This window comes from Sinocyclocheilus anshuiensis, unplaced genomic scaffold (genome assembly GCF_001515605.1).
Source record: "Sinocyclocheilus anshuiensis isolate Anshui unplaced genomic scaffold, SAMN03320099.WGS_v1.1 scaffold379, whole genome shotgun sequence".
In the NCBI taxonomy this organism is placed as follows: domain Eukaryota; kingdom Metazoa; phylum Chordata; class Actinopteri; order Cypriniformes; family Cyprinidae; genus Sinocyclocheilus; species Sinocyclocheilus anshuiensis.
Window position 1 is genome coordinate 756,876 of NW_015552574.1, and position 24,143 is coordinate 781,018.

At 35.9% G+C, this 24,143-nt stretch overlaps 3 protein-coding genes across 4 annotated transcripts; 2 read left to right on the forward strand and 1 right to left on the reverse strand.

Annotated features, from left to right (window-relative positions):
- The first annotated feature begins 2,067 nt into the window (after positions 1–2,067).
- LOC107665135 (carcinoembryonic antigen-related cell adhesion molecule 1-like) lies at positions 2,068–8,915 on the forward strand. Of its 2 annotated transcripts, XM_016455905.1 has the most exons (6): positions 2,068–2,561; positions 4,936–5,007; positions 5,178–5,231; positions 6,300–6,584; positions 7,121–7,402; positions 8,537–8,915. In XM_016455905.1, the coding sequence occupies exons 2-6, from the start codon at positions 4,959–4,961 to the stop codon at positions 8,818–8,820; spliced, it is 954 nt and encodes a 317-aa protein (XP_016311391.1). In that variant the 5' UTR covers positions 2,068–2,561; positions 4,936–4,958; the 3' UTR covers positions 8,821–8,915. The 2 variants fall into 2 exon arrangements, with proteins under 2 accessions (XP_016311391.1, XP_016311390.1); XM_016455904.1 differs by lacking the exon at positions 2,068–2,561 and having other exon boundaries at positions 4,922–5,007.
- A 1,514-nt stretch (positions 8,916–10,429) lies between these two features.
- On the forward strand, positions 10,430–15,327 carry LOC107665157 (C-type lectin domain family 4 member E). The gene is made up of 6 exons (XM_016455924.1): positions 10,430–10,806; positions 11,751–11,876; positions 12,494–12,664; positions 12,752–12,933; positions 13,183–13,298; positions 14,853–15,327. The coding sequence occupies exons 1-6, from the start codon at positions 10,722–10,724 to the stop codon at positions 15,007–15,009; spliced, it is 837 nt and encodes a 278-aa protein (XP_016311410.1). The 5' UTR covers positions 10,430–10,721; the 3' UTR covers positions 15,010–15,327.
- A 2,195-nt stretch (positions 15,328–17,522) lies between these two features.
- LOC107665156 (pyruvate dehydrogenase (acetyl-transferring) kinase isozyme 2, mitochondrial-like) lies at positions 17,523–23,501 on the reverse strand. Its single transcript, XM_016455923.1, has 11 exons — positions 23,213–23,501; positions 22,535–22,676; positions 20,174–20,245; positions 19,888–20,072; positions 19,591–19,680; positions 19,416–19,493; positions 19,234–19,310; positions 19,036–19,134; positions 18,386–18,496; positions 18,188–18,301; positions 17,523–17,837 (listed from the first exon to the last, which is right to left on the reverse strand). Exons 1-11 carry the CDS (start codon positions 23,328–23,330, stop codon positions 17,694–17,696), a joined length of 1,230 nt encoding a protein of 409 aa, XP_016311409.1. The 5' UTR covers positions 23,331–23,501; the 3' UTR covers positions 17,523–17,693.
- Positions 23,502–24,143: the final 642 nt, after the last annotated feature.

The following is a 24,143-nucleotide window of genomic DNA, read 5'->3' on the forward strand; positions in this document are numbered from 1 at the left end:
GGAGCAGGTCATGAACTGATGTTTAAGTTTCAAGTTTAATTTATTTATATAGCACCTTTTACAACAGCAGCAGCTGACCAATGTGCTTTACAGCATCAAATAAAATAAGTAGTAAATAGAACTTTAAAAAAAAAAAAAAAATAGATAGATAAAATCTCAGCTAAAAACCAAATTATGTCAACATTTAAAAGATATAACAAAATATAAGAAATAAAACCAGGATTGTCATCAAAAATCGAATACAGAGATAGAACATCAAGGGACACTGAAAGCGATGGAAAAGTAATGCGTTTTGAGTAGAGATTTAAAAACCTGTAAAGCAGGAGCAGATCTAACATGAACTGGTAGGCTATTCCAGAGTTTAGGGCCTACAACAGCAAAGGCACGTTCACCCCTTTTCTTTAATTTAACTCTAGGAGCAATCGAAGACTACTAGATCTAAGAGCTCGAGAGGGGTTATGTAAGAAAAGCAGTTCGGATAAATATGAGGGAGTTAAGTTATTTAAAAACTTAAAGACAAAAACAAGGATTTTAAACTTCACTCTAAAATGCACAGGCAGCCAATGCAGAGAAGTTAAGACAGGAGTGATATGGGTAAATTTCCATGGGCCCATTAAGAGTCTTGCTGATGCATTTTGGACCAACTGGAGACGGGCCAAGGTAGTGGCATTCATTCCACAATACAGTGAGTTACAGTAATCTAAACGTGATAATATAAAAACATGAATTATTCTCTCAAAGTCTTGAAAAGAGAGGAATGGCTTGATTTTAGAGAGAAGACGGAGATGAAAGAAACAAGATTTAACCACATAATTTATTTGACTATCAAGTTTCAGCTCACTGTCAAGCAAAACACCTTAGTTTTTACAAGGGTTTTGGCTTGGGATGAAACAAAGTGATTACTCAGATATTTTAAGGGAATGCCACTAGGGGGACCAAAAAGTATAATTTCAGTTTTCTTAGCGTTAGGTTACGGCAATAGTTATTATACAAATAAATAAAAATCATTAATAATGGCTGACAAATATGGTTCCAAATTTGCATACCATTTAAGTTGAGTTGAGTTTTTGACACAAAAAGTAGCAATACACGGTTACAACCTTCTTGTCAAGGATGACACAATAAAGTTACAGTAACTTATTTCCATTGTGGTCCTTGCTTTAAAAGCACATGAAAGATTCACTGAGTAAATCTGACATGATTCCACAATTGTTTAACCTCACGCTGGTTTCTAACAGCACCAATACAATACTATCACCCTGGTCAGTTACCATATAGGTATCATTTAACACCTTTAATAAAGTCAACTCAGTAATATGAAAAGTTCTGAATCCTGACTGAAATGTTTCATAGATGGAGTTTTTTTAACAAAAAAGAGTTTAATTGAAGTTCATGCCATAAAAATAGATTTAATCAATGTTGAGTCAAGGCAGAAGAGTTAGACTTCTGGAAATGAGACGCCTAGTGACTGTTTACTCATCCTCAAAGGTTTGCAATTAAGTTTTCATACATGCACAGCACCTTTTCATGCCGAATTAATAGTGAGGAAATTGATAAATAGTTAATATTAAAAAAGGTATATGACATTAAAAATGTTAGTAAATAAATTTTTTTTTAACTTAATTTCAATCAAAAAATATAAAAGTGAATTTAAGCATCAATATACTGTATAGTATGCAGCATGGATAAAAGTGTATTGTTTATTTATTTATTTACTTGCCCAACTTCAAGAAATAGTGCTCTTAAAGGGTTAAATCTTTTGTCATAATCTAGAGCTGACTCTCTAAATTAGCATGAGATTATGGCAAAAGTTATTAAATATAAAAATCACTAATGTTGGCTGACAACTGATATAATTCCATAATTGCATTAAAAATAATGAATGCATTAAAAAATTAAATAAACTTAATTACAGAATATTAAATAATTTATGCATCACTAAATTATAATATATTAGAAATACAAGAAATAGCGCACTTAAAGGGTTAAAACTTTTGTCAGCTGTGAGCTGTCTCTCTAAATTAGCAATTGTTGAGTTTTTGACACAAAAAGTAGCAATACACGGTTACAACCTTCTTGTCAAGGATGACACAATAAAGTTACAGTAACTTATTTCCATTGTGGTCCTTGCTTTAAAAGCACATGAAAGATTCACTGAGTAAATCTGACATGATTCCACAATTGTTTAACCTCACGCTGGTTTATAGAAAAATTAGTGTCATTTTATAACTTGCAGCTTTGGTATTTTATAATCTCAATGTGTAACCAGTAGCTTATGTTTATGAATCTGTTGCACAAAATGGTAACTTCCTCCACCGCTACCCACAAAACCGTTTCTCACAGGCCTCGGTCTGCCATTGCTGCCTTGCAAACTGCACAGTGTGGTTTATTTGTGAGAAGCAGAACACTTAATATAGTACTGAAAGTTTGGTTTGGCACAGTTTTATATTGTAGGTCACAGTAAGCAGAGCCCGTATGCCAGTAACAATGTTTTCCATACAGATGTAGATCTCTGAGTGATCAAAAGTGCGACAAATCAGCGACAGGAAAATCCCATATTGGTAAGTATGGTCTGACATTTAGTCGAGTTGAGTTTCAAAAGGCTACGCTGCCCACATGCCAGACGGCTTTCGATTTGTTTGGCCATTGTCGAGAGGTTAAATCAATGTTTCATGAGGGACTAATGTTAGCCTCCATTAGAATGAGACAGCTTAATTTATTTTCACAGCGAATATGGTCATAGATTGCTCTTGTGTCCATTATAGTTTGAAGCTTTCCATTAAAGACAAAGGCTGTGCACTTAGCAATCAGTTGTTTCACTGTTGAGGTTGGTTGTTGTCAGATGGGTGAAATGTATGGTTTTTCTATAACCATTCATGATAATTATTTATGAAGCACAAAAGCTAAGCTAGTCTCATTCATAAGCTTTATACTGTAACGGTAACTTGTGCTTTTACAGTATGTATTTATTTTTGTCTGTAGGTAGTATGTTTGTGTGCATAATGTATTTTTTTTTAACCTGACACTGCACAAAAATAATAATGCATCAAAATGAATGTTGTTGCTACAGTAAACATTGACTTGTCAACGATTACCCAAAATACATTCTGCTTAGCATTTAATATATTGAAAATAATTATGATTGTAGTAACATAATAATCTTAATTATATAACAATTATAATTGATGATTTTTGATATAAAAACAACAGTTGCATTATGTAAACAAACTGGCATTTAAAGGGTTAAAATTCTGAAAATGAATTAATTTTGGTAGTTATGATCAGGACAGATGTTGGTGGAAAAAAAAAATTAATATATAATATTTTAATTTCAGTTCTTTGACATGGATATTTTTGTCCACTAAGGAGCCCTGTGTAACTTTTTTTAAACTGACACTCAAGAATTAAACTAGGCTGTAAATGTTTTATCGTTCATGAGCTGGAAAAATCATTCTGAGAGCGATTTTAACTTGATCATTCTTCTGTATGAAAGATTCATAAAACTTTATGGTTGTTATCATTATATGGGCCTTAAGAACATATTTCTATAAACTAATAATCATGCTACTTGACATTTGGTTAAACGTTTTAAAACCTTGATTAAAATATGTCGACATGATTTTCAAAATCAATATTTCAAGACAAAATTTTTATGTCAGTAAAGTTTAATTAATCCTTTAGTATGAGCGATAGTAATAATGATGCATGATGCATGACTGTCATCCCTTTAGAACTTATATTTAGTATATTTTTGAAACATATTCTTCTGTATGAAAGATTCATAAAACTTTGTTATGGTTGTTATCATTATATGGACCTTAAGAACATATTTCTATAAACTAATAATCCTGCTACTTGACATTTGGTTAAACGTTTTAAAACCTTGATTAAAATATGTCGACATGATTTTCAAAATCAATATTTCAAGACAAAATTTTTATGTCAGTAAAGTTTAATTAATCCTTTAGTATGAGCGATAGTAATAATGATGCATGATGCATGACTGTCATCCCTTTAGAACTTATATTTAGTATATTTTTGAAACATGAACATATGAAGTGACCACATCATTTTCTTAATTACATTTTGTTCAGTTATTTTGTAGCAGTGCTTTCTGACAGTATCTTCGTCGGCTATCATATGAGAACACTTTGGTGCCTCCTTGTCTTCCCATAATGAAAACAGACACAGAAACTTTGTCATAATGACGGTATGGTAGTACTTTATAAACCCTTGATCTGTCCTTCAGATGGGATGGCTCTGATATGAAGACAGTGTTTATAAATTCTGGAGATATCACCTCCTCGCATTCTTGAGCCTGAAATACACTCTTTCATATTTGATCAAAACAACCAGGGTCAAACACAACAGGATGACATCTGCTACATGGGTATAAAAAGGCTCAAATATAAATGTTACACTAAATACAAAAATAAGTTACACTCACTCAATGCACAAATTGTTGTATTTTTATTATATATATATATATATATATATATATATATATATTTACAGGAATTACTCTGGAATTTCAAGCTTTAAAAAAAACATTAGTCTGTATGCAGGTTTGATGATTTTCATTTTATTAACATTAAAGCTGATTATCTATGAATAATTACATAAATGTCAGTCTGTTTCTCGCATAACGCTGTCATATGACTTTCAGTTTGGTTGTATTTTCTCCTAAGTTTGTGTCGGAGGCATTTCTTGGCCCTGCAAATGTATTCATAATCATAACATTGCTGTGGTCTTGAGTGAGATTGAAAGGCTGAGCTTTCTGTCTGTTCTGGAGCTTGTGTATGCCTTCATCTAGTGGTAAAAGTGGATAATGTTTTATTTTACTGAATGGCATCAGAAGAGTACAGGTTGAACAGGGCGGGTTTAACTTTCTCAAGTTCTTACAGAGAAGTCACACTGTTCCTGTCTGTCACTCAGGGACTCGCATCTCTCCGTATAGTATGGATTTCTATAACTTTAGGCTGCCTTTGCTCATTTTGGCTGCTCTTGGTAAGTTAAAATCAAGGACAAATGTTATTCAGCACATTTAGATTTTTAAAATGTTAATTTCTAAAACTTTAAACAGTAGCCTAGACAAGGACATAATGTGTAGGCTAATGTGTGGTTTTATGTTTATCCTGACTAAAATCAAGTCTGACTGAAAATCGTTCCTCTTATAGGATGCTGTTCCGAGGCCTATCCGCTTCTCAGCGACAAAACGAACGGTGTTATCGGTGAGTCGATGTATGGTTTATCCATGGTTATCCAAAATAATTTTGATCAGTTATTTATTAGTTCATTATTATTTTTAAAAAATGTATGCCAAATCAAAGTCAGTGTGGCATAACAAAGCCATTTTGTTGTCCTGTGAAAAGAAAACCTGTTGTGTACTCACATGCAGTGTTGGGGGTAATGCATTACAAGTAACGCGAGTTATGTAATCAGATTACTTTTTTCAAGTAACTAGTAAAGTAACGCATTACTTTTTAATTTACAAGAGAATATCTGAGTTACTTTTTCAAATAAGTAAAGCAAGTTACTTTTTTTTCCAATTTATTGATTGACAGCTCTCCTGTCGCCATGTTGAGAGAAATCAGAAGATGTTACTGTAGTTCTAAAATAAATATGAATATGCATTAATTCATCTCACTCACAAAAACAAAACAAAACACAGATTCAGTATTCCTCAAAATGAATAAAAGTAATGCAACTCAGAATATGATGCAAACCTACAATAGTTAAATGTTAAACAACACAAATATCCTTTATGCATTTAATCCCATTGTGTCTTTTTTATTGCTGAAGTGTGTTGAAATTTCTTCTGCATTCTACTGTACGGACGTAAATTAACTTTCCCTTCAGCCTGAGGCTTATTTATTTCATTTTTGGTGTGAAAAGGCTTTTTATATTTGCCAAAAATAGAACTTTTTTATTTTAAAAACAAACAAGCAAGCCCTGTCCAGATTTAAAAAGTAACGCAAAAGTAACGTAACACATTACTTTCCATAAAAAGTAACTAAGTAACGAAATTAGTTACTTTTTTTATGTAGTAACGCAATATTGTAATGCATTACTTTTAAAAGTAACTTTCCCCAACACTGCTCACATGTATTCAAGGTGCAAGAATAGTATCTTGAGTACTTTCAATGGATGGTTGCGCCGCCATCTGTTCATTAAATCAAAAGTCATTAAATGAAAATATTAATTAAAATGTATGAAGCTATTAATTAAATGTTAGATACATTTCTAAGAACTTAGCAGGGGTGTTTTAATCTCGATTTCTCCTTACCTTATTGAACCAGGTAAAAATGTGACCTTCAAGACAACAATCACCTCAACACAGGATTTTCTAACCGTAACATGGAATTTCAACAAAGATCCAGTAATTGCACCGATAATTACAAGTATCCTATTACTGAACACCGATAACATTGATGAGAAATACGCCAGCAGAATCGTCTACAATAACACGACGTGTGAGCTTCAGCTCGGGCCGCTGGTGAAGGAGGATGAAGGGGAATATATTCTCAATATAGTCACTACCAAAGGACAGCAACTGTCCGGACAGATTGATCTTGAGGTTCTTGGTAAGTATTGACTATCCAGTGCAATCTTCAGGTATACTGTATCGTTACAGACTAGACACCATGTTGGTGAAGCCTAGTGTTTGAAGGTCTGAAGAAGAATGAAAGGTTGAAGGTTCAAGTCCTGCACAAATTTGTTAAAAGCATTAGTTGGATACAAAATGTAATCTTTTTAGTAGTTCTTTAAGACAGTCGCACTGAATAACAAACAAAAAACAGTGGGTTAATTTTGGATATGGAGTTTGCATTTGGTTTTAGAGAATTTGGTATGATATGATTAAATCAAACCAAATGGATAATAGTGATGACTCATTTTGTGACTTGCTTTAAACATATGATTTGCAGTATGCTTCATTTTAAAGACATTCATTCAGTGACTGGAAATCAATCGTATAAAGATATTTTAGATCTGTCTAGGAGACTTTCATGATGTAAGATGTATGTTGTCAAATCTCAGGGTTGGTTATCCAGAGGTTGTTGAACGGAGCAAAGATGTTTCTGAATCAACCCAATCCATGGTTTTCTTCTCTTTTCTCCAGAACCTGTAACTGACGTCAAGATTTCGTCCAATCTACCTGAAGCTGTAGAGTTCAACAGCACTGTGGTTCTTTCCTGCTCTGCCAAAGGCTCCTTTACTTACAAGTGGATGAACGGTTCAGTCCCTTTGGTTGTTGATGGCACGCGTGTGCGGCTAAACACAGTCGGTGATGAGCTAACTATCGCTGAAGTTTGCCGTACATATCTGCGAGGACCCATCCTCTGCATTGCAGAAAATGCACTGGAGTCAGGGAGGAGCGCTCCCTTCAATCTCACTGTGAGCTGTACGTACCTGATCACACCCACACAGGCTTAGTGTGAGACATGAATACATGAACACCGTTTACCTAAAAATTGTCATTCACTCAGCATCATATTGTTTCAAATCCACATGATGAAGTGTTTTATGTTTATGCAGTACTTTCCTTGCAGTGACAGTTCATAGTGACCATGTCTTTCAAGATACATGAAGTTATAGGGAAGAATTTCAGTTTTAAAAAGTGACTTATAAATTCGGTCTGTTCCTCAGTTATGAAATCAGATATTCATTTTTTTCATGTTGAAAATAAATCATGCAAATAGCTAGCTATAACACGTACACGGGCAGGCAAGAAACGTAAGCAAGATAGTGGCTCAATAGTGTAAAGATTTATTAAGTGAAGCAAGGCAAAACAAAAGGGCAGGCAACAGGGATCCAAAAAAGTACAAAAACACAAAGTAAAAACAAACCAAAACCAGGAACACAGAACAGAACTGAAACCAAAGTTTCAAGTAACAGCAACTGACCGGGTACAAGGGAAAACACAGACAGAGGGCTAATATGGAAAGAAACACCTGAAAACAATGACAGGCTAATTAACAGAAAAACTACAAACTGAGTGATTACAAGAACACACCAGACAGGAAGTAACTTAAAAGTCCTTAAAACAAAAATACAAGGTACAAAAAACAGGAGGCATGTAAAAAAATATTGCCACAATTTTCAATTTTGCCTGAACTATTCCAATGAAAATCATGGATTTCCATTAATGGTGGAATTGTGTTCTGCAAGTGCATTGTTTGATCATAAAGTAAATTCACTGCACCAGTCTCTTGAGTCTTAGAATATCATTGTTTTCTAAAAACATATTTGAAATAAGATTCATTGGCCTAAATTGAAACTATAACCACATTCTGATACTCAAATACATGCTCCTCATTTAAACATACCATTTACAATATCTTGATTAATTGGGGATGTGAAATGTTGTAACATGGCATAACGTTTGATGTTCTTCTAGTGAAAATTTGTTATTTCTTGTTAAGTCTTTGAAATGGATTGGGGGGTTTTAAGACTAGTCTTAAATTCATCAAAAAATCCATAAAACATAGCTGCATTGCAAGCACTTTAATCATCTCTTTCTCCCATGTCTGTCTAGATGGCCCAGAGAAAGTCGTCATGACACAAACTCCAACAGATTCATTCCTCAAGAAAGGTTCTAACTTAACCCTTGCATGCTCAGCCCAGTCTGACCCTCCCGCTCAGTTCCAGTGGATGTTTAGTGGGGAGGAGATGCCTCAGATGACCACGGCCATTACCCTCCCCAATGTAGAGGAAAAACACAGTGGGAACTATAGCTGTGTGGCCTACAATGCAAAGACCAACCGCTACGTTTCCTCGCAGGTTGCTGTGGTGTCTGTTCTGGGTAAGTCAGAAACCTAAAGTCATGTACAGATGCTTTGAATACAAACGGAAGTTTCATCAATTGTACATTGTTTATCTAGTACTACTATTACAGCAGTCTGAGTAAATGCAAATACATACAGTGCTGTGAAAAAGTTTTTGCCCCCTTCCTGTTTTTTTTATTTATTTTTTTTTTTTTGCATATTTGTCACACTTAAAAGATTCGGATCATCAAACTAATTTTAATATTACACAAAGATAACCTGAGTAAATACAAAATGCAGTTTTGAAATAATGATTTAATTTATTAAGGGAAAAAAGCTGTCCAAACCTGCCTGGCCCTACGTGAAAAAGTAATTGCCCCCTAAATCTAATAACTGGTTGTGCCACCCTTTGTAGCAACAACTGCAATCAAGCGTTTGCGATAATTTGCGACGTTTCCACTCTTCTTTGCAGAATTGTTTTTATTCAGTCACATTGGAGGGTTTTCGAGCATGAAAGGACTGTTTAAGGTCATGCCACAGCATCTCAATCAGATTTAAGTCCAGACTTTGACTTGGCCACTCCAAAACCTTAATTTTGTTTTTTTGAGGTGGACTTTTGAGGTTACGCCCCTTACCATACTGTGATGCCGGAGCGATGAGACAAAAACATTAAAACCCATTATAAACGAGGCATTCGTTGCATCCAGTGGGGACATAATTATGGATTATAATGACTTATACTGTCTTTTTATGCGTTGTGTTGCATCGCGCCACGTAAACATAAAACCATGTCTGCATTTGTGATCGGAGAAATGACAAACAAGTGCTACTCTACACTGCTCAAAACTCGAGTTTGAATCATCAGTGGCAAATTCTTTAAATTAAAACGTACTTACAGTCTGTGAGTCAGAACAGCCGGCATTGTAGTCTACTCTCCCAGGATCAGGAAACAGTCCTCCATAAACTGCGCTGGACACATCTGAATATTTGGGTTAAACTGTTCTGGAGCAGTGTTGTAAATACAACTTAACCACTGATTTCTAGTCGTGTCCTCTTTTGGAAGACCAAACAAAGTAGTTTCACTGTCACAACGAAATACACGGCGGGCTAGAGTGAGCGGAGGCCGGAGGGCTAGAGAGAGAGTGGGCTTGAGAACGGCGCGGCCGGCGGGCTTGCAGCAACCACATTTGACGACCCTGGGCTGGACTCCGCTTCGTCCACGGTGAAAGCCAATCCGGTGATCCACCGCGCGAAGTTGATGTATTTCCTCAGCGACCAGCACGGATCAGCTCTAGGCATGACGAAGCGGATATCGTCCTCTTTTGGAAGGCCAAACAAAGTAGTTTCACTTTCACAATGAAACACACAGCGCCTTCATGACATGGCGGCAGCAACAATACTACAGCGAGAATAAAAGTTACACATTCTTTCTTGAGTGAACATTTGGGCGGCGTTATGCAAATCTTCCCACATCGTGGGAAGCTGTTTTAGGTAGGTGTGGCTGACTCTTAACTTTGATAAAGAATATCTCTTTGGATTTGAGACTTTAGTCTTTGCAACTTTACAGATCTTCTTTATGCACCAAGAGCTTGTAACACTCCAAAGAGAAAGGAAGAACTGAAATCGCATCATATGAGCCCTTTAAAAAAAAAAACACTCAATAAATATGAAGCAACAAGTGGGTAATCCGTTATTAAAACAAATGAAATTGTGCAATGAGCACTGTCAGGGTGAGTCATAAGCAGCTGGTTTAGCCTACAGAAAAACTCAATGCACTTTTGAGGAATTGCTCGTGACATTCTCTGACTAAGCAAACCAATTCATGTTAACCAATCCACATTGTTCAGCACACGAGCACAATCTCGTTTTAAACCGCCCCTGCTGTTGAGCAAGCACTGCAGCGGACAGACAGACTCCAGTGCGTTTCATATTTTTGTGAAAGTGCAAACGTGAGCAATGTCTGCAAACAGAGAGGGAATGCACACCAATCTCATCGAGGGACCTGACGATGACTGCAGCAGTCCAGAGGTGCGATATTCAGGTATGACAATCACAGCATTTGCTGTCTTAACGTTTACAGATACATTGTGTGTAATGTACACTGAAAAAAATTATTAATTGAATTTACTAAAAATTTTTTAAGGTAAGTGTTTGCAATCAATTTATTTTAGCTACATTTAAATAAACAAATTTAGTTGCCTAACTTTCAAAAAAAAAAATTTAACTGTAGCTCAAATAAATTGCTTGCAACCACTTACCTTAAAAAATGTAGTATACATTTTTTCAGTGTATCTTCGATCCTTGTAAGGCAGTAAATAATAATGGGTATGCATTATATATATATTATATATATATATACATATATATGAAGAGTTTATTTACAAAAACAGATAACTGTTATGTTATCATGTTTTTATTGTGTTAGTTAGCTGTATTTGTTAGTTATTTTTTTACCTAATCAAATATATACATGGACGTGTTGGCAAATGCTTTGAAAACGCTAAATGAGTTAAATCACAGACATTAAATGAAAAGCGTGCTCTCTGATATTCACTATCTGACCATGTGTTTTTTAATGGTTGATTCTTAAATAATTACATTGCTGAATATGAATGTTCGTTCCATTTTTGGACAAATGTTTAATCTCAGATGCTGCAGTTGTGTAAATGTTTAAGAGGTTTTATGCTAGAAACTCCAGCTTGACAACCATCCACCATTATTGGATAGCATACTGATCAATACTCAGGGTTTGAGTTAACCTGGCAAAAAAAAAACAAAACTGTAAATGATTCACTGAAATGGACCACATGTATTTTAGAAAGCATTCTAAAGTTTACATTTCTTGTATATTTCTTGTCAAAACATGTTATGTGAACATGCCTCATTTATTTACCATTGTGTACTGTAAAATTGTGCATTTAGACTTGCAAGTTTTTATGCAGTTGTTATATTGTAAATCCAGTTGTTTTATCCGTTTCTTTCTAGTATTGCAGAACCCAGATAAAAGCAGAAAGCAATTTTGCCAAGATCCCTTCAAGGTGGCAACAGCATGCCTGACTGCCTTCTGCCTCATCTTACTCATGATCCTGGTGGTCACAAGTGTTCACAGCGGTACTTCTCATTTCTCACTTACATGACTTTAGTGTGAGTGTGTTTATTAACAGGTCTGGACATTAAAACACATTTCCAGATTCAATTTGATTTGAATCAATTCTGATTCACAAGAATTCCAATTTGATTCAGTAACGATGCCCATTTTGCTTATATATGAAACATTCTCTTTCATCAGCTATTTCATCTGAACTTTCATCTGAACTTGATGCATTATGGAAATGTTCAATCAAAAATGTAAAAAATGACACAGTTGCTAAAAACCTACAGTTCTTGTTTAAAAAAAAAAAACCTGTAAATTATTAAAGTAAACATAGAAAAACTTTTACTATAGAAGACTATTAAGTCTTTACTTTAAAATGTAATGTTAAATTTGATGCATTACTTTCAGTTTCTTTCTAATTAATTGTGAAATTTACCAGCATTTTCTAAGTGAAAATTATTCCGACACCAATTTTCTTTTTAGTGAATGTCAAATTCTTAGAAAATTAGTTTTAACGTCCGTTTTAAGCTTAAGTTATAATCGTAATCTTTCTATTTTTATCTCTTGAAATCCCATTTCTTTTTATACCCTATCGTTAACACACTTCTGCTTTCGTTTTTTTCTTGTGTTTTAGGTAAGGCACATTCATCTGATCAGGATTCCCCGTCCAGCGCTGCTGAATCACACATGCAGAAGGGCAGCGCTAACGTATCTGCTCTGACTGAAGAGCTGCAGGCTGTGAAGAAAGAAAAGAGTGAACTGGAGAAAGAACGGATGCAGTTGAAAAACAGAATCGCTGAGCTTGGTTAGTGAGGTGCAAGTGCATGCATTTGTGCGATCAACAAACAATATCTGTTGCATTTCATAGCGTTAAAATGTTGGGTCTTTTTAGAGGCAACCCCTGCAGCACAAACCACTCCATTGCCAACAAAGAGTCCCTGTCCTGAAGACTGGAAGCACTTTAACGGCAGCTGTTACTACGTCTCAGAATACCGAAGGAGTTGGTCGGACAGTCAGGCGTACTGCAAGCGGCAAGGAGGACATCTGGCCATCATCCTCACAGCTGAGGAACAGGTAAGGACTGCCCTTTCATTTGCATTTATGTCATAGAGTGTGTGTGTGTGCAGATATATTTGCTGCATATCTAATGGCCTCAAGTAACACTGACCTTAGACATCAATAGCTGTGTAAAAAGAACAGCAACTATTGGCCAAGAATATAGAAAAGAGGAAGGGATCTTAGTTGAAATGTGAGCCATTACAAAGGATTCTGAAAGTTGTTTTGACTGATTTTAATGATATTTGATCTTTTGACTTGATGAAGACGTTCATATGGAACCTGCTGCCCCGTGGATACTGGAACGCTTACTGGTTTGGCATAAGTGATGAAAAAGTAGAAGAAGACTGGTACTGGGTGGACGGAACTAAACTAGTTGGAGGGTAAGAATATCAAATTTAAATCTTTACAAGATAAAACTCTAGTGCTGGAAGTCAGATCCATATGGAGTCTTGTAAACACTTCAGTGTTATGATGCATCTCACATGGAGTTAAAACTACTGAATCATATTTTTTCATTTCTCTTTTGGATAGAGGTCTTGTGGTGATACACTGAATCATCTCATCCTTCTTGTCTGTTCTTCCTTTTTAAAAAGAAAAAAAAAAGGGATCTTGCGTAAAATATTTTTCTTATATCCTCAAAATCATTTATATATTTTCAGTGTTAATGGTCATTTGAAATTCATATGTTAGTGACTACTAGGGAATAAGAAATTGATATTTTACCCTTTACATATATAATTATTATAGGGAAAATATTAAAGGTGACGACATATCATGAAAATCTGGCTTTTCCAGGTTTTAAGTGCTATAATCAGGTCCCTGGTGCATCTACCAACCAAGGAAACGTGAAAAAGATTAACCTAGTAACTTTGTTTATGTAAGCCTTTTTCTGCAAGCGTCTGAGAAAACGATCGCATCTGATTTCGCTCCCTTGGTGACGTGGCAAAGGGATCTCATTATAATATTACCACCCCTTAATCTGTAAGTTTACACCCACAGTGCCGTCATTTGATTTCGCAAGTAACAACGGTGTACCAGCTCTAATGCCATGGCGAAAGTTTGAGCAAAACATGCTAACTGTTCTGTCTTTGTCTGCACAGACGAGCACAGAACACTGTTTAGAGTCCCAGCCTCAGAGGAGACAACAGAGCAGTGGATTTATTGATTTATTTACTGTATATTGCTGCTGATACACAGATTAAAATAAACATGCGATTTATTTCCCAGCTGTTTACCTTCACAGACATAACCGACTGTTTTTGTAACTTTACCTTCACAGACATAACCGACTGTTTTTGTAACTCATGTATTTTTAACGTAAACTTGTGTGTGAATGAGAACTGTTTAGTATGCTGTGACAGCCGCTTTCTGTCCGTGTGCTTCGGATGTATGCGCTCAGAAAACCATATATCAGAAGTTTAAACTCATATGGTTTAAAACGCATGATCTCAGCGCGATAAACATGATAATCAGAACCAAAACAGACGTTTTTAGCAGGTCCGAGCTGTAATGTAAAAAGGGGCATAATATGTCTCCTTTAAATAAAACATTATTTTTCTTTTACGTCTTATCACAGCCTGATTAATGTATTATAAAAATTAATGAGGGTAGGAAATGGTTATATAAAAATAAAATTACAACTGTTTTGAGTGCATGAAACATTAACTAACATTAAGTGGACTTGTACAGTGAATAAAAAACATCTCAAATGCAATGTCCCTTTTAAAAACTTAAGAAAAACCACTAATCATGAAATAAGAGAAATGCCATTAACCTTAGTATATTAAACATATTTTAGCCTCACTTTATTTTGCCATTGTTATTTAAAAAATGATGCTACTTCCACTGGTTAAAAGCCTATATATCCTAAGGAAACCAGGCTGTCTTACTGGGACTATTGAACCCCCAGAAACACCCTTCTTTTTCCTCCATAGTTTCTGGGAAGATGGCGAGCCCAACAACCATATTAATGAAGACTGTGGCTACATGATAAAAACAGATGTGTTAAGCCGTGTGGCTATAAAGAGCTGGTATGACGCGCCCTGCTACATGTCCTTGCCCTGGATCTGTGAGAAACTGGTGTCCTCTTGATCTACCACCATCATCAACAGACATTCATTGATTGTTACTAATACAAACTGTAATGCAATTTCCATTGCATTTAGAATGTCTTGTCTCAGGGGTTTCAGTCAGTGTTTAAAATGTTAAAATGACTAACTGCAGTCATGGGTCAAAAAAGCAATTAACTGTTTATTTTAACTGTTTATTCTGACACCCTATGTGCATTAATCTACATATAGCTGTGCTTTTTTAACACTGGACGATTTAGTGAATTCATTAACTGCTTGAATTTTATAGAAAAAACTAATCGAGGCTGATTTTATCATAAAAAACACTTTATGTAAAAAATATTGTCTGTCTTTTCCTAAACTAACTATTTTTTAATTGTTTTATAATATGCTGGGGGGGTTTATATTACCTAACAATAAAAATATAACAGTCATTTTATAAAATGTCCTGTTTTCTTATAACTTTGGCTGGCAGTTCCACTTGCACTCAGTAGGGTGCAGCATTGAGTCAAGGTTTTGACAGTAACCATATGATGCGTTATGAATGGATCAGTAAATACCCAATATTTTCTTTTTCTCGTCACATTTAATTTGTAGGTTTTCCTGCGTAAATATTGACCAACTTATCTCTATCATGTTATAAATGTTCAAAATAATCACATTAATCCCTAAAAGCCGTGCCTTTGTTGTTGTTTTTCTAGGCAATGTGCATCACTTTAGTTAAGGTTCATTTTAAGACCATATCCAAACCAGATTAATTCATTTAGACCATTTAAACCACACTAGTTCAGAAATGTGACCAGCCAAACTCTAAAGTCAAAGTTTTTGGAATGCAATACAGACAATCTTTTCATCTTCTTCATCTATCTGTTTGGCATACAAAACAGGTCCTTGCCTTGTGAAGATCTGTAGGCTGGATTTAAGCGTGTAAGGTGCACGCATGGATGCATTCTGGATCGTGTCCTTTCACGTCCCAGCCGAGTGTATTTTATGACAGTGCCGTGACTGATTGCCACAGTTACTCATAGTGCAACCAGCTGCCTAATCAAAGTAGCCTACTATATTTTACATACATCAGCTTAATCTTAATCACAGTCCATAAACCGGTCATGTAGACTGAAGGAGAACAGCACGTAGGCTACATCGTGTTTTGAGCATTAAGACCTGCTGGCAAAACACCATTATGAACTCTGATCAGGCTTGTGGAACAGAAATGGCCTTGTTAAATTCACTTTTTAACGCCATGATGGCCATGACTTTTAAATTCTCCTATAAGATTAATTATGCTCATTGCACCAGAACAAGCAGCGCTATAGCTTTAAATGTCTATCGGTTCTTCACAGTATTAATAATAGTAGCCTATTAGATGGAGATTAAGATTAATGCCAAAAATGGGCAGATTTGTTTTCTAATGTAGTCTAATTTCCTGTGAATGTGCTGGACTTCCGGTGCATTAGCCGCTATAGCTACGTAAATGGCTATCTACAAGAACAGTGAAGTATACTGTAAAACTGTTTGTGCTACCAAGAAGTGTTTATTATGATGGTAATAAATTTAAATGATTTCAAACATTAGTTTGCAACATAACAAACTGTTTTTGTACAGCAAAAATAACTGAAAGGGACACCGGAAGTTGTGCTGGCATTAAAACAAGGGAATGCTGACTGTAGCAAACAGCGTTTCCCCACTTTGTTCCATAAACGGTGCTTATTTTGGACTAGTGCTTTTCTGACCCATCCATTTCTCAGCTAACAAGAGTTTGATGAGAATGTGTAGGGTACAGGCATTTCCTTCAAGCACAGGGCTGGGAAACACTATGTTGCACTGATTCATCAGCTTGTTTTATATGGTTTTCTTACTGGGTTCACATTCACCCAGTACATCATGTTCTCAATTACACAATTACATGTGCGTTATTTATGGTATTTCACTGGAATACTCTGTTTACAATAATACAGCTTATCAGTATTGATGAGAAAATATTAGATTTATTTCATTCATATTAAAAACTCAAACAACAAGGGTCCTTTTAACAGTGATAAATATTGTGAACACAACTTTGAGTATACACATCTTGTGGTCATTCATTATGCAACGAAACACAACCGTACAGTGCTATGAATAAATGCTTACATAAATGTTTTTTCTTAAATTGTAAGTGTTGATCACACATCAAGTATGTCCAGCCTCTTTAGAGAGGAAAAATACATCTTTGGCCACATCTTCCTTATTTTGACACTTCTCACAATTCATACACCCTTTCTGACCTCTGAAATGTCTCGCGGTCTCACTTCTCATCCCAGCTACATTTTTTCTGCCTTCAGTATTTATTTCTTTGCAATACATACACTTCTCTCCACCTGTTTTTAGACTTAACTCCGCTTCAATCAGGTTCACGTGCATCTAATCACCTCTCACCCCTCCAGGCCTTAACACTCGCACAGGACTCTTCATCCCTGAGCTTTTGCTGAAACACACCAACTTCAGCAGCACCACAGAAATAACTTGTTTTTTACCAAGGAATCTACTGTTTGGTATCTTAAATTCTGGTTACATGCAGTTTAAGTGTTCCCAGACAACAGTACTCAAAGAGCATTGGGAAATGCTGTCACTGGTCCCCAAATGCGAACATTCACAATGGCAGCCTATCTTGGCAATCTCTTGAAGGCCTTTGTCATGACTTTAAGGCAACCAGCTTCCGGTGTTTCACTTTGCAGCCTTGTACGCAGCTAAGTTCAGCGGCTCTTTGCTCGGGACGCACCAGTCATCAGCTTCCTGGTTGAATTTGTAATGGCGCAAGGCGGTTTGATTGAACACGGGAAGCTTCTCTACTGAATCTGTAGACAGGGCCTGCGGGAAGAAGACTGTGGATTAATGATTTGAAGACTGACAGACGTAATGTCCAAAGTTGACAGGATGTCAACAAACTCAACAGATAAGGTTAGTGTAAGCAAAACTCTCATTATGATTTGCCAACTTCTTGTTTGTTTAAAATTTCGCCTAAAAGTGCAAAGTCGTGGTTTACTCATTGTTCCAAGCCCATATGACTTTCTTTCTTTTGAGGAACAAAAAACGAGAAGTTTAGCATAATGTTGATGATGCTGCCCATGTAATGATAACTGAGCATAAATCTCATATAGGTTTGGAACAACATGAGGATTCGTTTTTATGCAAACTAACCCTTTTGAGGATCTCTTTACCTTCAGCTGAATTACAGCATCTGTACCATAGCCCTCCATTGGATAAAGCTGGAGATCACCTTGGAAGTATCGTGCATACAGGCGGGAGATGGGAAGGCCGTAACCAAAGCCAGCCTGAGGGAACAACAGGCAGGTTTGACTTTCCGTTTTATATGAAAACATATGCACCTGCTGTTATGTAGTGTCCTATGCTCTTACCATTGGGGTACGCTGATGGTCACCAATAGTAGGTCTGGGCGCTGTTGAATACATGTAGCTAAAAAGTCTATCAATCTTCCTGAAAGGAACGCCACCGCCCCTGTCACAGATCTGGAACATGAAACGTGAATGTTTAGAGAACAATGATCTGCTGCATTACATCAGATGATAAATATGTGTGGGTTATGTATTAAATATGTATTGACTAAGACTGAGGGATAGACTGTTGTGTGTATGTGTAAGAAGATAAATATAATCTTGCAAACACTGTTACTGCATGGATATACAGTAGCATTGCAGTTCAATGTCTGCTTTGTTGCACGCTTTAGCCTCCAGCAGGGCAAAGGTTAACAGTATTAACAGTTAATACCAGTCAGAGCTGGTTTCCGTTCATGGCAACAAATGATCTCGATCAAGGGTGGTTAGAATATTAATCTTTAGGTCAGTTTATATAACATTATTATCAGTTATCGGTGAATCTAGGGCGATGTTACAGTGTGAGGAAGGAACCGGTGGTTGAGAATAATGGTTCAATCAAGGCGGTGGTTGTGGTGTGACCTCATATTCTAGTTAAGGGTTTTATAAGTTAAAGATACTCTATTCTCGCTGCCAAAGTTCTCTAAAATGATCATATTTGAGCTTTCATTTACCTTGACTGACAGGTCCTCTCCACCTAGAGCAACCATGACTTTGATCGGTGGCAAGGTGCTGCTTGTTTCATGATTCTCAATAGTAGCCCTCATTGCGTTCTAGAGTGGAAGAGATGTAAGAATAACTTATTTATAATCTAAATCGGATTATCATTCCATATGCGTCTGATTTATGCAGAAATAAAGCACCATGCCTACCTTGAAGAGCTCAAAAACCATGTGGTAGAGATGAGAAGGAACATAGGATATCTCGATTGGCTGTGACTTGTTCTTTGCTGCAACAGAGAACAAACATTATAAAATATAATGCGGTTTGCGGACAAAATTGAAATGATTTAAAGAGGCCCAAAACCATCTGGAGAATGCATTTGATTCCTCACCGTTTATCTCTCTAAGCTCCAGCTCGGGGGATCCGAGGTAATACTGCTCACAGAGCATTTTAGCACACTCATATGCATCTGAAGCAGAACACAGGATGTTAGTAATGAATTTGCATTTGTCACTAAGGTAATATTTGCTTCCCCAGTTGATAACAGTGTGCACTAGAGCACTCACCTCTGATTACATTTGTGACGTCACAGCAGGAGTCAATGCACCCGATGCTGCTGGGATGTCCTGGATGTGTGGAGCCATCAAAGATCAGAGCTAAAGATAGAGCAGGAAATAAAAGGGAACAGAGGGTTAGAGGTGTACTGCAAGCTAATCATTCTCTCATATCCAGTGAATAATTAACTAGAGCAGGCCGGATTATTCAAGATCTAATGACCTGTAAGTGCTGAGAAAGCGACTACTGATGCCAAGTCCAGGTATTAGGACTAGCACAGATTTAGATTTAGGACCAGATTGACTTACTGTGCTGGTTGATGAGCATGCGAATGGAGATGCGGTTCATGTAAAAGCGGTCCAGAAAGTACTGAATGTTCTGACATGTCACAGGATCTGCCCCAAACGCATCCCTATACTCGACGACACCTTGGGCCATGGTGGGTACCACATCATTGTGCCTGTTCCTGATGCTCACCAGAGTGTCTACAAATCTTTGGAGACAAACAGCAAAACAACTCCATGAATCCTGCTGTTTTGTACTTTTTAATAATACTTCTTCTGATAGATGATGTATGTAGATTGAAGAACCTACTCAGCAAGAACTTTAGGGTCATCGGGACTCATGTCTTGGAATTCTAGGATATCCAACAGGCTTTGGACAAACCTGAGAAAGTAAGAGAGAAGACAAAGGGAATGAAAGATTGAAAAAACATGAAAAATTCATGTTTTTTTTTGTTTTTTTTAATTAATGCCACTGCAAAGTTACAATTAGACTTTTTCATCTCCAATAACACCCTCAACCTAAATTGTTTTCACGCTTGCAGGAAAGATTTACAATTTTTAAGCATTTATCAGTGTTGTTAAAAAACTATTTTTTGGTTTTGAAATATAAAATTTAAAAACGCAATTATTAAAAATTAAAAAAAAATTTTTTAATTCCTTGGCAAAGAACGTAAATACATTTAATTACTAAAATTACTAAAACTATATCTGAAATAAAAATAATAAATATATAAACTGTAAATAAATAAAATAATAAATAAATCATATTAATTTATAATTAAATAACAAATAAATAAATAATAAAATAATAATAATAAATAAATAATAAACTGACTAAATTATCTAATACTATTAAAAATTGTTTTCCGTGTTAAAATAAATCTGAAATAAAATGAAAAATATAATAAATAAATAAAAATATTTAAACTTAAAAACTTAAATTTAAATGTTGCCTAGGCAAGGAATTTAAATACGTTTAAGTACTAAAATGATTCAAACTAAATCTGAAATTGAAATAAACTAAAGTAAATTAAAGCTATTAAAAATTGTTTTCAGTATTAAAATAGTTAAAAATAAAAATATAAACATTAGATTAAAATTTTAAACTTATAAAGTGTTACAAAAGCACATAACAATTAGTAAAGCTAAAATTAAAATGAAAAATTACAAAAGCTAATTAAAATATTTATTGATATATAGCCTATATATAAATATTTTATACTACATAATTATTTCAGGTAATTATTTTAAATATATTAGCTATTAATATAAACTATAGATTTCCTCATTTGTTTTGTTTTTTTAAATGTTAACTGCTTATTTCCCTGAGTTTCTCTCCTTGCTGTTCTGCTCGAGTACACTAGAACGTACTGTTCCAAGTCAGTAGTGTTGTTTTTGGCAGCCTGTTTTAATTTTAGTTTTAGTCTAGTCTTTGTGTGAAGCTGTCATTTTAGTTTTTGAGACATTCTAGCATAGTTTTTATTTTGTAAACCACATTTAGTCTTCGTTTTTAATCGTCAACAATATTGCATTATACATTTAATTATAGTAATCGTCACATGACCAGCATTTACGTTGCGTCTCGTCTCGTTTTCGTCACGTGATAAAGGTTCGTTGACGACGATATTTAGTCATAATTTTCGTTGACGAAAGCAACACTACAAGTCAGTTCTCGAAAACAAGTCTGCGTGCCACCGCTACGCCGCACCGTCTCATATTTCACTTTCTGAAGTGAACCGCAGTATCCGTTACATAAACGTTCCCGCAGTCTAGTAAACAAGTGAGGGTCTGCAACGGTATTTCAAACTACATTCCATAGGCTCGTGAGCAAGCATTTGCATGCACGTTTTTAAAAATGTTTTACACCACAACTTGATTTCACATGGTCCAGAACCCCACACTATAAACTACCATAGAAAGTTAATAAGGATAAGAAGTGCAATGGTAAGAAGTAATGTGATGATTCCTATAAGATTAGGCTACAACTTGGATCCTAAAATGCAAGTTGTAGCCTAATGGAAACCGGATGAAGCTTGATTCTGAACTTTAAACTGCTGAGTGTGTAATGTACAGTAGTAGTGGCTTCTACTTGGAAAACATCAGGCTGAGGAACTGGGGCAAAGTTCATCGTTCAGTTAGGAGGCGTGCGACAGACTACATAATGCACGCGTGTAAAATAAACAATTTTAATGATGATGAGTATGTTCAGCAATGTATTAGATAATGCACCCAATCTCATGGAAATGCGTATAAATAGTATGCCGAATAAAAACGAAAACTCGTGGCATTGATACGCAAAAATGTACTTTGGCGTGTATGTGCTAGGCGATGGGTAGGTTTAGGGTTGTGGGGTAGATGCGTATCATATGTACGTGAAAACTGCGTATCATATGCACGCCAACAAATTTCGTATCATATGCACGCGAAAACTGCGCATTATATGCACGCCAAACACATGCGTATCATATGCACGCCAAAGTCCATTTGTGCGTATCAATACCACGAGTTTTCGTTTTTATTTGGCGTACTATTTATACGCATTTTCATGAGACCGGGCTCATTTATCTTGTTCGTTTGCGTCTGTTTACTCAAACTACAAGACAGATGGGACTTTTCAAAAGTTAGTTAACAGGCACCTTTTTTAGCCTGATGACCCAGGGCATGAACTTACCAGCTGTGAACTAGCTGAACGGACTGAGTCATTATCAGTTGGTCTGGTAAAAGGTTGATCTCCTTCAGACTGCTGCTTAGTCTGACGGGGAGCTCTTGTCTGAGGAAAGCGAAGGATGTTTTCTCGCACGCATTTGTGGATCCTGAAAAGACAACGCGACAGTCTGAAATCTCAGCTGAATGCCCACTTTGCTGCAATACAGTTGAACCAAAACTCAAATATTAAGGAAAAACAAACATAGGACTCGAGCAAACAGGATTTTACTGAATGGCTTACAAGTTTCTGCTTAGGTTCGTTACGTGCACTAATATTTTGGCGTCCTTATAGCACCATGAGCTAACCTTAAAGACTTTTTTTTGTAAATAAAACACTACACTTGTTGTGTACAAAGGCTGTGTAAATATAACAGGCTAAAGCTGCAAATAATGGCAGTCCGAAGATACTGTTACTATGGTTACGCCATCCAGAAAACTCGAGCTTTAAAGTAGGCTACATTCTGTCTGAGCGAACATTCGCATTTCTTGTTCTGCAATTTCTACATGAATAAGCCAATACAAATCGTTTCATAAAAAGATTATCGAATGTGTTTGTGCAATACACATGCTCGGTGTGCACCATCATCCTTGGAATGACAATATTGCATGCAAAAATATTTTGCTTTAAAATGTTTAAACTTACCGAAATCCAGAAACTGCTTCATTGACAACGGCGATGGAGAAAATTTCGCGTAGTAATCAATATGCTTTGGTGCATTTAGCATAGCAGCATTCCTCATTATATACCTTACAAACTTCATCTTGGAAGATCTAAATATCCGAGCTCAAAACTAAAACGTTGTATGTTGTCAGAGATTAAAACAAAGCCGTAGCTTTTCAGTGTAGAAGTTTTCAGTATATCTTCGCGTGCAGTTCTTTATTCAGTCTGGGGTTGTCTTTGTCTTGAGACCCCTGTTGTTGTCAACTCTTTAAAGTTTGTGTTCTTGCACAGTGACACGCCTACGGCACTACGTCGATATCGATGGTGACCAATTGGAGAGAGGAAACATGTACACGTCGACTCTCAGGACCGCGATCAACAAGCTTGCATCTACGTTATGTTTGTACTACAACATGGAAAATCATGCGATAGCTTCACAACAACATGCCCCATAGAAAGATCATACAGCTGGAAATTATGAGGTCAAGCGTTACCCATCACCCAGTTGGACCCGAGTACAGGAATGTGTCATGGAGCAGTGGCAATGCATAAAACACCTAAAGGTCAAAAATAGCTAAATAAATAAATTGCTGTCAAAAAGTATGGCAAATTTACTATTTAAAAAAATTATAAAATGCAGTGATGCATATTAGAAGTGTGCAATATGCAATAATATGGTAAGTAGGTAATAGGTCCAATTATTAAAGCAGGTATGTGTTATTAATGCAGAGCTTAAGAATTTGACATCCCATGATGAGGTGACATCGGATGTATGTGAATGAAAAAGAAATTAAATGAATGTCATAGGTAAACGAGAGTAGTGTCCTTGCTTTAGAGCAGTTATAAATAATAGAAATAAATATAATTTAAAAGGATCAGTGAAGCTGATGCATAGCCTATATAAAGTTTTTTT

Coding starts and splice junctions, on each gene's coding strand:
- LOC107665135 (XM_016455905.1), top strand. CDS start 4,959: ATGGATTTCTATAACTTTAGGCTGCCTTTGCTCATTTTGGCTGCTCTT. Junction 5,008..5,177: donor GCTCATTTTGGCTGCTCTTG/GTAAGTTAAAAT, acceptor TTCCTCTTATAG/GATGCTGTTCCGAGGCCTAT. Junction 7,403..8,536: donor CTTCAATCTCACTGTGAGCT/GTACGTACCTGA, acceptor ATGTCTGTCTAG/ATGGCCCAGAGAAAGTCGTC.
- LOC107665157 (XM_016455924.1), top strand. CDS start 10,722: ATGTCTGCAAACAGAGAGGGAATGCACACCAATCTCATCGAGGGACCT. Junction 12,665..12,751: donor AAACAGAATCGCTGAGCTTG/GTTAGTGAGGTG, acceptor GGGTCTTTTTAG/AGGCAACCCCTGCAGCACAA. Junction 12,934..13,182: donor TCCTCACAGCTGAGGAACAG/GTAAGGACTGCC, acceptor GACTTGATGAAG/ACGTTCATATGGAACCTGCT.
- LOC107665156 (XM_016455923.1), bottom strand. CDS start 23,330: ATGAAGTTTGTAAGGTATATAATGAGGAATGCTGCTATGCTAAATGCA. Junction 20,073..20,173: donor GACCCTAAAGTTCTTGCTGA/GTAGGTTCTTCA, acceptor TTGTCTCCAAAG/ATTTGTAGACACTCTGGTGA. Junction 19,681..19,887: donor CATGCTCATCAACCAGCACA/GTAAGTCAATCT, acceptor CTCTATCTTTAG/CTCTGATCTTTGATGGCTCC.